Source organism: Coregonus clupeaformis, unplaced genomic scaffold (assembly GCF_020615455.1).
Source record: "Coregonus clupeaformis isolate EN_2021a unplaced genomic scaffold, ASM2061545v1 scaf0953, whole genome shotgun sequence".
In the NCBI taxonomy this organism is placed as follows: Eukaryota; Metazoa; Chordata; class Actinopteri; order Salmoniformes; family Salmonidae; genus Coregonus; species Coregonus clupeaformis.
The window spans coordinates 8627-24290 of NW_025534407.1; the positions used below are offsets into that span (position 1 = coordinate 8627).

Here is a 15664-nt window from a genome sequence, read left to right on the forward strand (position 1 = left end):
TGGATATAGAGTAGAGTTATGGATATAGAGTAGAGTTATGGCTGTAGAGTAGAGTTATGGATATAGAGTAGAGTTATGGATATAGAGTAGAGTTATGGATATAGAGTAGAGTTATGGATATAGAGTAGAGTTATGGATATAGAGTAGAGTTATGGATATAGAGTAGAGTTATGGATATAGTGTAGAGTTATGGATATAGTGTAGAGTTATGGATATAGAGTAGAGTTATGGATATAGAGTAGAGTTATGGATATAGAGTAGAGTTATGGATATAGTGTAGAGTTATGGATATAGAGTAGAGTTATGGATATAGAGTAGAGTTATGGATATAGAGTAGAGTTATGGATATAGAGTAGAGTTATGGATATAGAGTAGAGTTATGGATATAGAGTAGAGTTATGGCTTCTATACGTTAGGGCTGGGCGATATATCAAATGTATGTTTTTGCGCGGTATTCCAAATGCCTGTATCAAGATTTTTTTTATTTTGGGTTTTAATGAGCGTTTATGTCTGCTTGTTCTCGTGTTGTCATTCTGGTCTCGTCTCCTTCACTCCTTCTGTACTGTGCACCTCCCCATTTACACCAGAGATCTGGTCTCCTCTCCTTCACTCCTTCTGTACTGTGCACCTCCCCATTTACACCAGAGATCTGGTCTCCTCCCCTTCACTCCTTCTGTACTGTGTACCTCCCCACTTACACCAGAGATCTGTATATAATGATGAGATGCTCATGTCTCTGCTCTAACAATGGGAGTCGTTGTCCCAAAGGTGGGAAGGCAGCTTAGGTTCAAAATAAGCGCATAGAAATGAATTGGGCTTATTTTGGGACAGATTTTTGTCGAGTGTGAAACCTCTCGCTACGCCTCTTTCTCCCAAGCCCCTCCCCCTGCCACTCACAGCAACAAAGTTGAGAGATAACTTCTGCCTCTCCGACAAACGGTTTCAACTCACTATTTGCATTTGAGGTTTGGTCCAACAGAAATTGGTCATATGGACACCGAAACACAGAGACATTATTTTACTGTAATAGAGGAGAAGTTAACCTTTCAAACCATACCCTGTATATGTTTGTCACGCCCTGACCTATAGATTATATATACCTATAGATTATAGTTTGGTCAGGGTGTGAATATCGTGTGTGTGTTTTCTATGGGGACATTCTATGTTTGTATTTCTATGTTCGGCCGGGTGTGGTTCCCAATCAGAGGCAGCTGTCGCTCGTTGTCTCTGATTGGGGATCATACGTAGGCAGCCAGTTTTCCTGCCTGGGTTGTGGGATCTTGTTTGTGTTCGGTGAGTTTTGGCTTGTTAGTGTATAGCCTTCCGACGTCACGTCACGTCGCCTTTTGTTGTTTTTGTATGTTTATTCAGTTTAATAAACATGTATGCATTTCACGCTGCGCCTTGGTTCATCAACGACCGTGACAATGTTTCAACTCCTCAAACGTAGAGCAGACACTCATATAAACAGATGTACCAACGAACATTCATTCATGAAAATTTATGCTCAGTTTGTCATGCGCGCATTACGGTACCACATATCGGTACCGCTAGCAGTATTTTAGCCAAAGACTGTTATACTAGCTGGACAGTGGTGATGTATCTCAGCTGGACAGTGGTGATGTATCTCAGCTGGACAGTGGTGATGTATCTCAGCTGGACAGTGGTGATGTATCTCAGCTAGACAGTGGTGATGTATCTCAGCTGGACAGTGGTGATGTATCTCAGCTGGACAGTGGTGATGTATCTCAGCTGTGCAGTGGTGAGCTGTGTAATTTTAAGCAATGCTGTAGTATTGTGTAGAGCTATTGCTTCTGATTAGCATGTTAAGTTATTGTATGTTAAGTAATCCATAAAGTAATGTTGTAAAGTGACTCAGGGCTAATGGTCACTAAGCTACTGGGTAGCTAATCCATGTTGACATGAGCGGTTGCGTTGCAGTAGAGTCCAGTTTGACTTTGACTTGTCTATACTTGTACATTTGCCGTCCAGCTGCAGTTGTTATGGTTGAATTGCAGTTGGGTTATGGCCGATCCACAGTAGAGTTGTGGTTGAGGTGGGCAGACGACCATTATAGGCCCTTCTTGGTGGGAGCACTGAGTTTCATCATTCCTCTTATCCTCCTTAACAACTCCCTGACAAAGACCTGCAGAGAGAGAGAGAGAGAGAGAGAGAGAGAGGGAGAGACAGAGAGAGACAAAGAGGGACAGAGAGTGACAGAGACAGAGACAAAGAGACAGAGCGACAGAGACACAGAGAGAGAGAGACAAAGAGAGACAGAGACAGAGAGAGAGAGAGAGAGAGAGAGAGACAGAGAGACAGAGACACAGAGAGACACAGAGAGAGACAGACAGAGAGAGACAGAGAGAGAGAGACACAGAGAGACACAGAGAGACGCAGAGAGACAGAAGCACAGATGGTGTTCCTTTAGAGTGTACAGTCAGAATGCCTTGTGCAGAGGTGGGATTTATGTGTGTGTTCTCTTTTATCACAAAACAGCTTAACCCAGTCACACCCAAACACTCAACACCTAAACACACACACACACACACACCAAGTCAACTGAGAGATTTTCTCACACAGCGTGAGCTTTTTGATGTTATGTATGGTTAGAGAGGGTGGGTTCAGTGTGTGTGTTACCCATTCAGCATATGTGTGTATTCAGGTCAGCAGAGAGAGAGGCTGTGTCTGGTTGCCTGAGCCCTACATCCACCCCCGCCATTAGCCATCAGGCCCCCAGTGTCTGGTATTAGCGGTGCCAAAAGTTGTTCTTATTATGATCAAATTCTATTTTTTTGGTGCCATTCAGCATTCATGCGCCATCGGGAGTTTTCCACAGGAATACGTGGATAACGTCAGCGCCATCACACACACACACACACACACACACACACACACACACACACACACACACACTATGTCACTACTCACCTCCGTGGGTTTATAGCAGTCTATTAAGGATTCCTAGAGAGAGACAGAGTGAGAGAAAGAGGAAGAAAGAGAGAGGGAGACAAAGAGAGAGGGAGGGAGAGGGAGAGGGAGAGAGAGAGAGAGGGGGCAGAGGGGGGGAGAGAGGTAGAGGGAGAAAGGGAGGTAGAGGGAGAGAGGGAGGGAGAGAGATAGAGGGAGGGAGAGGGAGGGAGAGGGAGAGAGAGGGAGAGAGAGGGAGGGAGTTGTAGATTGTTTACAATGTAAGTGATTTACCATTCCATATCAATAAAGTTTATTGAACTAAATAGAGAGAGACCAGATATTAATGTACGTCAACTGCTAGGCACCAGGTGATTTAAAACTTCATCAATTGATTCTATCCAGGCTGTATGTTGATTGAACAAGTCCTACAGAAGGAGAGATCTGCTCAACATCTACTTCAACGAGAGAACAGGACGGTGTTTCACATTATTAAACCACACATCAAATCGAAATGAAGAGTTATCACACACCTAAACACAGTGTAACACACAGTTCTATGAAGTTACTATAAATTATTATAATGTTTTATTAAGTGTTATTAAGATCTTATGAAGTATTATGAAGGTCTTGTGAAGTGTTATTAAGTATTTTAAATTGTAATGGTTTAGCAGATCATAAGAAAAGACGATCAGTATTTACCTACTAAGAGAGAAGGAATATAATATCTATTGTTTACAGGAAAGTCATTCAACAAAAGGACTGGGGGGGCGACATATACTTCTCCCATGGGCAAAGAAATAAAAAAAGGGGTGATGATATTAATTAACAGTAATTTCGATCCGAATGTGCAAATTGTCCAAACAGATCCTCAAGGTAGATGGATTATTTTAATTATGTTATTGGACCATAAACAGATATGGCTCATTAAGCTTTACGGACCAAATAATGATGATCCACGCTTCTTTGACAATATATATAATAAATTATCAACCCTACAAGCAATTCAAGACTATTATTATGGTGGGAATTATAATACTGTTTAATAAAAATAGCTCAATGGACCGTAAAGGAAATCACACTACACACTATCACCCTCTTAAGGAAATCATGAATGTCATGGATACATTAGAACTAGTGGATATATGGAGGCTGAAATATCCTGACCTAGTGAGATATACATGGCGGAGGCTCAATCAAGCTAGGCGTCTTGACTTCTTTCTTATGTCATTCTCTCTGGTACCAAACGTTTTTAGAAAGTGTTGGTAGGGGACAGAATGTAGTCGGACCATCACATAACTTGCATATACATTACTCTTAAGAATAATTAATATTCTTATTAATTATTTGATTTCTACATGATTCCATGTGTGTTAGTTCATAGTTTTTATGTCTTCACTATTATTCTACAATGTAGAAAATACTAAAAATAAAGAAAAACCCTGTAATGAGTAAGTGTCTCCAAACCTTTGACTGGTACAGACTATTTTTACCAAAAAATATATATACGGGGGATTGGAAATGAAGCAGACAATTACATTGATGGAAGCTACAATCATTATGCAATATTACCCACACAAAAAAATAAAATGGTGTACCTGTAATTTGACAGCTCTCTCATCTTCACTGTTGACTTCCAGCAGGTCATCAATATCAATCTCTACCTCCGGCATCTCCTCTTCCTGCAAGATCACACACACAGTCAGAGATACACACACCAGAAATTATTACATATGGAAATCAAGCACGACAATGGGCCTCAGGATCTCATCACGGTATCTCTGTGCATTCAAATTGTCATCGATAAAATGCAATTGTGTTCGTTGTCCGTAGCTTATGCCTGCCCATACCATAACCCCACCGCCACCACGGGGCACTCTGTTAAAAACTTTGACATCAGAAAACCGCTCGCCCCCACACCATGCCATCTGCCCGGTACAGTTGAAACCGGGATTCATCCATGAAGACCACACTTCTCCAGCATGCCAGTGGCCATCAAAGGTGAGGATTTGCCCACTGAAGTCGGTTACGACGGCAAACTGTTGTCAGGTCAAAACCATGGTAAGGACGTGCACGCAGATGAGCTACCGAGACGGTTTCTGACAGTTTGTGCTTGTTGTAGCCAACCTGCCGCTAGCTAGCTTCACTGATAAACACATGGATGTAATGTTAGCTAGCTAGCTAAGGATGTTTGGTACTGCACTGATAAACAGCATGTAAATTGTCACTTATTTAGGATAGTTTGACAGCTTTCTGATGAAGTTGTGGACATGTTACCATCATCAGTCAGTCCGTACTTCAGCATGTTTCCAAAGCACCAATCGCTACGTTGTAAAGTTGGGTCAACTAATTGCGCAGCAGCAGAATTATATGTCTGCACAGCATTGTCTTCATCTTGTCTTCATCTTGGCAGATTCACTTGTTTTGTTTTGCCCCTTTCTTTCTTCTCAGGAACCTAGGCAACGACCCACACTGTTCCTAGGCAACGACCCACACTGTTCCTAGGCAACGACCCACACTGTTCCTAGGCAACGACCCACACTGTTCCTAGGCAACGACCCACACTGTTCCTAGGCAACAACCCACACTGTTCCTAGGCAACAACCCACACTGTTCTGTTCCATAAAGTCAGCCAGAGTTGGTACCAAGATTGATGTGGGTCATCATTCAAAAAGAGATGCCTCCCTGGCCACCAGTGCATATTTCCAAACCATGTTCGCATATAATGACTATAAAATCTCTAAACTATGCTGGTATTGTTTTGTCAATTAGCTTATTTCATTGTTTATTATATTCTATTAGTAGTAGCCATAATTAATAAATGGAACCAATTTTGGTTCAGTGAAGAGGAACCGATATTGGTTCAGTGAAGAGGAACTCTAGGGTCTGGTCGTGAAGAGGAACTCTAGGGGTTCTATATTTGGTTCAGTGAAGAGGAACTCTAGGGGTTCTATATTTGGTTCAGTGAAGAGGAACTCTAGGGGTTCTATATTTGGTTCAGTGAAGAGGAACTCTAGGGGTTCTATATTTGGTTCAGTGAAGAGGAACTCTAGGGGTTCTATATTTGGTTCAGTGAAGAACCCCTAGAGTTCTGATCAAGGAACCCTACAAAAGGGTTCTATATTGTCACGATCGCTGACTGATGAAGCGGACCAAGGCGCAGCGTGATATGCGTACATTCTTTTATTGCAGTACACAACACGAACCAAAACAACAAAACAAACGATACGTGAAGTCCTGGGTTAAACAACAAACCTTACGCAGTGATTATATGAGGTCTGTGGGGCTGAGGACATGATGATGAAGATAATGATGATGATGATGATGATGATGATGAAGATGAGTAATAGGAGGAAGAGCGGGCGTTAGGAAATCTCAAAGCTCAGCTCTCTAGAAGATCCCTCCCTCCTCCCCATTGAGACAGAGAGAGAGGATGGAGGACAGAGAAAGGTTGAAGAGAGGAGAGAATGTTCAGGACAGAATCTCCCTCCTCTCTCTCTCTCCCCATAATCTCCACTCCCACACAATTTCTCAATATTCATCTGTTCCCTTTATAAATCCAGTAGATGTAGTGTTCCTTAGCTGGATGAAGGGATTCAGTGAGCTGGGGAATGAAGAAACAGCTAAGTGAAGGGACACAGTGAGCTGTGGAATGAAGAAACAGCTAAGTGAAGGGATACAGTGAGCTGGGGAATGAAGAAACAGCTAAGTGAAGGGATACAGTGAGCTGGTTAATGAAGAAACAGCTAAATGAATCACACTGAACAGGATTAAAGAACAGAAAGAAAGAGAAGACTGTGCATCTTTAAAATAATGGTGTTAATGTTTATAACCCACAAAATAATGGTGTTAATGTTTATAACCCACAAAATAATGGTGTTAATGTTTATAACCCATAAAATAAGGGTGTTAATGTATATAACCCACAAAATAATGGTGTTAATGTTTATAACCCATAAAATAAGGGTGTTCATGTTTATAATCCATTCAAAAGTTGTCTTAAGTCTAAAGCTGAGATTGTATGAATCATTTATAGTCATCCGTCATGTAGATCCCTCAGCATCAGGACACATCTGCAGGCCTCAATTTCAAATGAATAGGCACCAGCTAATTTGACACCGCAAGACTGAACTATCGCTTAAACTATGGTGTTAATTTTCAGTTGCAATCCGTTTTGCTACAGTGTGCTCTAATGAACACTACCCTGCTCGCTGAGCCGTTAAGAGCAGCATCCTATGTGCTGAACACCATGTCAACAACAGTAAGGTCCCGAACAGTCATGAGACTGATAGATACACTGACAATCCATTCAACACTAAAATCAGGAAGGAATTCACACACACACACACACACACACTTTGGGCTTGAACATTGACACACTTGTGATGATTTTCCCTGAGAGGCAAATGTGAGTCAGTGGTTGCATGTGGACTGGCTGGCCTGACAATACACCGTCTCTCTCTATAGTTATGTCTCTATAAAGGGTTTTAGCTTCCTCTTCTTTTCCTCTGCTGGTCTCTCTGGGGAAGAGGGGAAGATAAAAAGGACAGGAGAGATAGAGAGAGAAAGAGAGAGTCACAAAGGGAGAGAGAGGAGGGGGGGGAGAGAGGACGGGGGGAGAGAGAGGACGGGGGGGAGAGAGGAGGGGGGAGAGAGGAGGGGGTGGGGGGAGAGAGGAGGGGGTGGGGGGGGAGGGGGGAGAGGAGTGGGGGGGAGAGGACGGGGGAGAGGAGGGGGTGGGGGAGAGGAGGGGTGGGGGGAGAGGAGGGGGGAGAGGAGGGGTGGGGGAGAGGGGGGAGAGGAGGGGGTGGGGGGGAGAGGAGGGGGGGGTCTAAACAAGCTTTTCTCCTTGTTTTGAGTCAGACATATTTGGCACCGGGCTATGTGTGTTGTGATGTACCATGATACATCATCAGTTCCACAACACAGCAGAGGTGTTGACGAGCACGGATTAAATCCTGACAGATGTTCTTATCTGTGTATGTTCTCTATTCCAGGCAGTATCTAGCAGTATCCAAGTTTCCATCCAATTGGCGACAGATTTTCTTGCAAATATTCTGAAATCCGCATTAAAAGAAAAGATGTGCATTTTCCCACTAAGTGTTGTTTTTCCACCAAACGGACTGGTTGAGGATGACGTGGTGCAAACAAAATGTACTTTTTACCGCTGAAGTTGTCATGTTCTGAAGAAAAATCTAAAGTTGTGTGTTTCCATTGCAATTTCAACTCTACCGATAGTCGTCACAAAAAAACTGTTGTGTTAAATAGCAAAATGTGGTCTGGCTCTGGTCTCGCAGATACAGTGCGAGCCGGCTGTGTGGGTAGGCTAGTCTAAATGAGGTTATTTTGGATAAGAGCGAGTCAAGCTTCGATCATCATGTCACCGGAATAAGACCCTCTATGTTTATTGGAAAGGAGCATCAAGCTGTGAAGTTAAATCAGAACTTATTTCATCTGTACCCTAATGAACTGCATAGTTTCCCTAGTTGTATGGAGTTGATGTTGGAACATTTCCACTAGACGTTGGAACAATGCTGCCGGGACTTGCTTCCATTCAGCCACAAGAGCATTAGTGAGGTCGGGCACTGATGTTGGGCGATTAGGCCTGGCTCGCAGTCTGCGTTCCAATTCATCCCAAAGGTGTTCGATGGGGTTGAGGTCAGGGCTCTGTGGAGGCCAGTCAAGTTCTTCCACACCAATCTCGACAAACCATTTCTGTATGGACCTCGCTTTGTGCACGGGGGGCATTGTCATGCTGAAACAGGAAAGGGCCTTCCCCAAACTAGAATGTTATTGTCTAGAATGTTATTGTCTAGAATGTAATTGTATGCTGTAGCGTTAAGATTTCCCTTCACTGGAACTAAGGGGCCGAGCCCGAACCATGAAAACAACCCCAGACCATTATTCCTCCTCCACCAAACTTTACAGTTGGCACTATGCATTGGGGCAGGTAGCGTTCTCCTGGCCTCCGCCAAACCCAGATTCGTCCGTCAGACTGCCAGATGGTGAAGCGTGATTCATCACTCCAGAGAACGAGTTTACACCACTCCAGCTTGGCATTGTGCATGGTGATCTTAGGCTTGTGTGTGGCTGCTCGGTCATGGAAATCCATTTCATGAAGATCCCGACAAACAGTTATTGTGCTGACATTACTTCCAGAGGCAGTTTGGAACTCGGTAGTGAGTGTTGCAACTGAGGACAGACGATTTTTACGTGCTACATACTTCAGATCCCCTGCTGATTTTGTACGTTTGCCCTCTGACAAACACATGATCAGTCTATAATTTTAATGGTAGGTTTATTTGAACAGTGAGAGACAGAATAAAAACAAAAAAATCCAGAAAAACGCATGTCAAAAATGTTATAAATTGATTTGCATTTTAATTAGGGAAATCGCTGTTGTCTAGCGTTGCTTTAATTCAAGGTCGCCTTTGAGGTCATATGAAACCAGAGTTGACTTCTGTACATTCATTTTATAAAAACCAAGTCAACATGCCAGACCTGTTCAATCAATCCCAGAGACAGATCATATACATGCACAGACCAGACCAGGAAATCTGCTCCCAATCAAATGTATTTTATAAAGCATCAGCAGTTTTTTCTTTACATCAGCAGTTGTCACAAAGTGATTTACAGATACCCAGCCTAAAACCCCAAAGAGCAAGCAATACAAAGGCAAAAGCACAGTGACTAGGAAAATTCCCTAGAAAGACAGGAACCTAGGGAGAAACTAGGGCTGGGATGATACCAGTATCGTGAAAACTTTTCCATGGCAAAAATGAAAACACAAAGCAGACCAAACTCTTTGGTCCTTTAAAAAACCTGCTGTATGTAAAGTATTGTGTGCTATAGCATGGAAAATAAATACATGTGACTCTGGATGACAACATAATGATGTTTGTTTGCTATCTTTGTTTCCCAAAGAAGTGAAATCCGCTTTTGTGTTTTATTTCCTTGCCACGATACTGAGTATCGCCACACTGGTATCGTCTCAGCCCTAGAAGAAACCTAGAGAAGAACGAGCCTCACAGGGGTGGCCAGTCCTCTTCTGTCGGGTGGAGATTGTAAGAGTGCATGGCCATTTGCTGTCACAGTCACTAGCCCATTTAAGCTTAATATCCTTGTCATCTATCGCCCTCCAGGTTCCCTTGGAGAGTTCATCAATGAGCTTGACGCCTTGATAAGTTCCTTTCCTGAGGATGGCTCACCCCTCACAGTTTTGGGGGATTTCAACCTCCCTATGTCCACATTTGACTCATTTCTCTCTGCCTCCTTCTTTCCACTCCTCTCCTCTTTTGACCTCACCCCTCTCACCGTCCCCCTACTCACAAGGCAGGCAATACGCTTGACCTCATCTTTACTAGATGCTGCTCTTCTACTAATCTCACTGCAACTCCCCTCCATGTCTCCGACCACTACTTTGTTTCCTTTCTCTCTCGCTCTCCTCCAACACTACTCACTCTGCCCCTACACAGATGGTAATGCGCCGCCGCAACCTTCGCCTCTCTCTCTCCCACTACTCTCTCCTCTTCCATCCTATCATCTCTTCCCTCTGCTCAATCCTTCTCCCTCCAATCTCCTGATTCTGCCTCCTCAACCCTCCTCTCCTCCCTTTCTGCATCCTTTGACTCTCTGTGTCCCCTATCCTCCCGGCCGGCTCGGTCCTCCCCTCCAGCTCCGTGGCTTGATGACTCATTGCGAGCTCACAGAACAGAGCTCCGGGCAGCGGAGCGGAAATGGAAGAAAACTAAACTCCCTGCCGACCTAGCATCTTTTCACTCCCTCCTCTCTACATTTTCTTCATCTGTTTCTGCTGCTAAGGCCACTTTCTACCACTCTAAATTCCAAGCATCTGCCTCTAACCCTAGGAAGCTCTTTGCCACATTTTCCTCCCTCCTGAATCCTCCCCCCTCCCCCTCCTCTCTCTCTGTGGATGACTTCGTCAACCACTTTGAAAAAGAAGGTTGACGACATCCGATCCTCGTTTGTTAAGTCTAATGACACTGCTGGTCCTACTCACAATGCCCTACCCTATGCTTTGACTTCTTTCTCCCCTCTCTCTCCAGATAAAATCCTGCGACTTGTGACTGCAGGCCGCCCAACAACCTGCCCGCTTGACCCCATCCCCTCCTCTCTTCTCCAGACCATCTCCGGTGACCTTCTCCCCTACCTCACCCTCGCTGATCAACTCATCCTTGACCGCTGGCCATGTCCCTTCCGTCTTCAAGAGAGCGAGAGTTGCTCCCTTCTCAAAAAACCAACACTCGATCCCACTGATGTCAACAACTACAGACCAGTATCCCTTCTTTCTTTTCTTTCCAAAACTATTGAGCGTGCCGTCTTTAGCCAACTCTCTTGCTATCTCTCTCAGAATGACCTTCTTGATCCAAACCAGTCAGGTTTCAGGACTGGTCATTCAACTGAGACTGCTCTTCTCTGTGTCACGGAGGCTCTCCGCACTGCTAAAGCTAACTATCTCTCCTCTGCTCTTGTCCTTCTAGACCTGTCTGCTGCCTTTGATACTGTGAACCATCAGATCCTCCCTCTCCACCCTCTCCGAGCTGGGCATCTCCGGCGCGGCTCACTCCTGGATTGCGTCCTACCTGACCGGTCTCTCCTACCAAGTGGCGTGGCGAAAGCTGTCTCCGCACCACGTGCTCTCACCACTGGTGTCCCCCAGGGCTCAGTTCTAGGCCCTCTCCTTTTCTCCCTATACACCAAGTCACTTGGCTCTGTCATATCCTCACATGGCCTCTCCTATCATTGCTACGCTGACGATACACAACTAATCTTCTCCTTTCCCCCTTCTGATAACCAGGTGGCGAATCGCAGAGATGCAGACATATCAGTATGGATGACGGATCACCACCTCAAGCTGAACCCTGGCAAGACGGAGCTGCTCTTCCTCCCGGGGAAGGACTGCCCGTTCCATGATCTCGCCATCACGGTTGACAACTCCGTTGTGTCCTCCTCCCAGAGTGCGAAGAGCCTTGGCGTGACCCTGGACAACACCCTGTCGTTCTCCGCTAACATCAAGGCGGTGACCCGCTCCTGCAGGTTCATGCTCTACAACATTCGGAGAGTACGACCCTGCCTTACACAGGAAGCGGCACAGGTCCTAATCCAGGCACTTGTCATCTCCCGTCTGGATTACTGCAACTCGCTGTTGGCTGGCCTCCCTGCCTGTGCCATTAAACCCCTACAACTCATCCAGAACGCCGCAGCCCGTCTGGTGTTCAACCTTCCCAAGTTCTCTCACGTCACCCCCCTCCTCCGCACACTCCACTGGCTTCCAGTTGAAGCTCGCATCCGTTACAAGACCATGGTGCTTGCCTATGGAGCAGTGAGGGGAACGGCACCTCTGTACCTTCGGGCTCTGATCAGTCCCAAACGAGGGCATTGCGTTCATCCACCTCTGGCCTGCTGGCTCCCCTTCCTCTGCGGAAGCATAGTTCCCGCTCAGCCCAGTCAAAACTGTTCGCTGCTCTGGCACCCCAATGGTGGAACAAGCTCCCTCACGACGCCAGGACAGCGGAGTCACTCACCACCTTCCGGAGACATTTGAAACCCCACCTCTTTAAGGAATACCTGGGATAGGATAAAGTAATCCTTCTACCCCCCAAAAAAAAAGTGTAAAGTGGTTATCCCACTGGCTATAGGGTGAATGCACCAATTTGTGAGTCGCTCTGGATAAGAGCGTCTGCTAAATGACGTAAATGTGCCCTTGAGCAAGGCACTTAACCCTAATTGCTCCTGTAAGTCGCTCTGGATAAGAGCGTCTGCTAAATGACTAAAATGTAATGTAAATGTAGGACAGATCGTTCTTCAAAACGGTCAAACGTTTATAGATAACCAGCAGGGTCAAATTATAACTGCAGTGGTTATGTATGAGTAAATGTCCGTTGGCTTTTCCCATTCCTTCAAGGACAGGGTATTCTGTGTGTAATCAGTAGACTGTAGCCACAGTAGAGGGACAGTCTTCACAGTACTGTATAACATAACCCTAACCCTAACCCTAACCATACTGCTAACCACACTGCTAACCCTAACCACACTGCTAACCCCATCCCTAACCACACTGCTAACCCTAACCACACTGCTATCCTCATCCCTAACCACACTGCTAACCCTAACCACACTGCTAACCACACTGCTAACCCTAACCACACTGCTAACCTCATCACTAACCCTAACCTTAACCACACTGCTAACCTCATCCCTAACCACACTTCTAACCTCATCACTATTCCTAACCACACTGCTAACCTCATCCCTAACCCTAACCCCACTGCTAACCACACTGCTAACCCTAACCACACTGCTAACCTCATCACTAACCCTAACCTTAACCACACTGCTAACCTCATCCCTAACCACACTGCTAACCTCATCCCTAACCACACTGCTAACCTCATCCCTAACCACACTGCTAACCTCATCCCTAACCACACTGCTAACCTCATCCCTAACCCTAACCACACTGCTAACCCTAACCACACTGCTAACCCTAACCACACTGCTAACCACACTGCTAACCCTAACCCCACTGCTAACCCTAACCACACTGCTAACCCTAACCACACTGCTAACCTCATCACTAACCCTAACCTTAACCACACTGCTAACCTCATCCCTAACCACACTGCTAACCTCATCCCTAACCACACTGCTAACCTCATCCCTAACCACACTGCTAACCTCATCCCTAACCCTAACCACACTGCTAACCCTAACCACACTGCTAACCCCATCCCTAACCACACTGCTAACCTCATCCAGGGTCAAATTATAACTACAGTGGTTATGTATGAGTAAATGTCCGTTGGCTTTTCCCATACCTTCAAGGACAGGGTATTCTGTGTGTAATCAGTAGACTGTAGCCACAGTAGAGGGACAGTCTTCACAGTACTGTATATGGGTCATTCTACAGATTCGGTGCCTTTTGTGATTGAGGAGGATGAAACAATGAACATTAAAATCTTAAGCTTTTTTTTATTTGATGTGACAAAGTAATGTGTGTACTTGATAGAAAATACATTTTCCCATCTCAATGTAGAGTATTAAGTTATTATTCTGTATTATTTTCTCAAACAAGTCCCAATTTAATTCAACCCCGTCACAGTCATTTTGTTATTCAACTATTCATTTTTCCAATAAGCTTGAGATCAGCTTCTGGCATAATATCACAGTTTAGATGTCCCTTGTAAATAATGGCATATTGTAATTAAAGAGAAAATCAAGAAAAACTGACCAGCACCATCCTTTCCAGTTTACGATGAAGACATTTCTAATCTAACTCCACATTTTCGCAAGAAATGTGCAAGAATGCTGCGTAATTCCTGACAAAATTGAAATAGCCTTATTTACCCTGATTTAATACACACAATAAAAACACTATTGATGTTATATTTTGTGTATTTAATACAAAAATGTAAAAAAATAATCTCGTAACAGGGATGAATGCACCGCAACAGGGTTGAAAATCATGTAACAGGGTTGAGTGAAAAGCATCACGTGTCATATGTTTTATCTTTTGAGATCACTAACATGTTGCCATTTTTTTAACATTTTAAACATTTTTAAACCTACTGTCAACATAGCTTTTAAAATCTAAAGAATCTAGATGAAAGCTAGACAGAGTAAAACACATTAATGAACTAATAACAGTAACAACATTTAATTGATTTCATAAAAATATCCATCTGATAATGGCAGGAGTCTGTTTGAACATTGAGCAAACATCTTAACATTGATAACCTATATAGGTCACATGTTGCCATTTTTTTACATTTTAAACTACTGTCAACATAGCTTTTAAAGTTTAAACAATCAAGATGAAATCTAGACAGATTAAAACACATTAATAAACTAACAACAGTTACAACATTTCATTGATTTCATAGAAATATCCAGAGTAATGGCAGGAATGTCTGTGTTGTTTGAATGTTTGAACATTAAACAAACATCTTAACATTAATAACCTATAGGTAAGCCTACAGTTTGTTCACCATTTTTACTGAGAGAGCCTAGCCCACACTTCCTTCTGTATTTCCATGTGCCTAGAAGTCACCGGTTTAGGGGGATCAATGTGTTCCAAGATGTCCTCAAATGGATACCACAGGATATCATCAAGAAGTGGCCAGAAGTACCTATTTGGTCCAGCACAGCACATGCATTTGACCTGCACATGGGATTCATCTGTGGCTAGAATTATTCCGGGATAGAAATCGTCATCATATTTGGCCACGCACCATTTCCCGCATATGTCTGGATTTGCCCAATCAACCTCCCTCTGTGACACGACTGATGTAACTTTAGGGGTAAATGTGAAATGTTGTGTATTGAAACACTGGCATTCCAGTTTCTTGTTGTGGACTGTGCACATACAGCTTACATCACGGTAGGCAATTTGCCTTGCAGCCACACAAACAAGTTGGTGGATCCGCATTGTGGATGGAACTACTGGCAAATTGGCTGGCATACCTTGGACGGCTTTCTCGATGGCCTCGTCTTCAATGAAGTAAAGCTTGATGGCAGTGTTGTTCTCCTCTAAGACCCTGTACAGAGTATGAGCATTTGGGATGTCACATCCTTGACTTATCAGCCTGTCTGCGGTTCTTTTTAGGGTTGCACCAACACCATCTGGTGCTCCCTTCCCATGCCCTGCTTCAAAGAAATTCCAAGACCCTGCCCTCAAGCCCCTCTTGGCCAGTTCTGTGCTGAACAGAAAGAAATTGCCTTTTTGCCTGTACTG

General features: G+C 44.2%; 1 protein-coding gene across 1 annotated transcript in view; it reads right to left on the reverse strand.

The window, feature by feature from the left end:
- Window positions 1–1486: 1486 nt before the first annotated feature.
- The window catches only part of LOC121555452 (protein phosphatase 1 regulatory subunit 14C-like), a 36383-nt gene continuing 22205 nt past the window's right edge, over window positions 1487–15664 (reverse strand). Inside the window, exons 2-4 of the mRNA XM_041869303.2 lie at window positions 4509–4592; window positions 2932–2964; window positions 1487–2146 (exon numbers count right to left, since the gene is read on the reverse strand). Coding sequence (XP_041725237.1) covers window positions 2072–2146; window positions 2932–2964; window positions 4509–4592 — 192 coding nt within the window. The 3' untranslated portion in view covers window positions 1487–2071. The remainder of the gene's footprint in view (window positions 2147–2931; window positions 2965–4508; window positions 4593–15664) is intronic.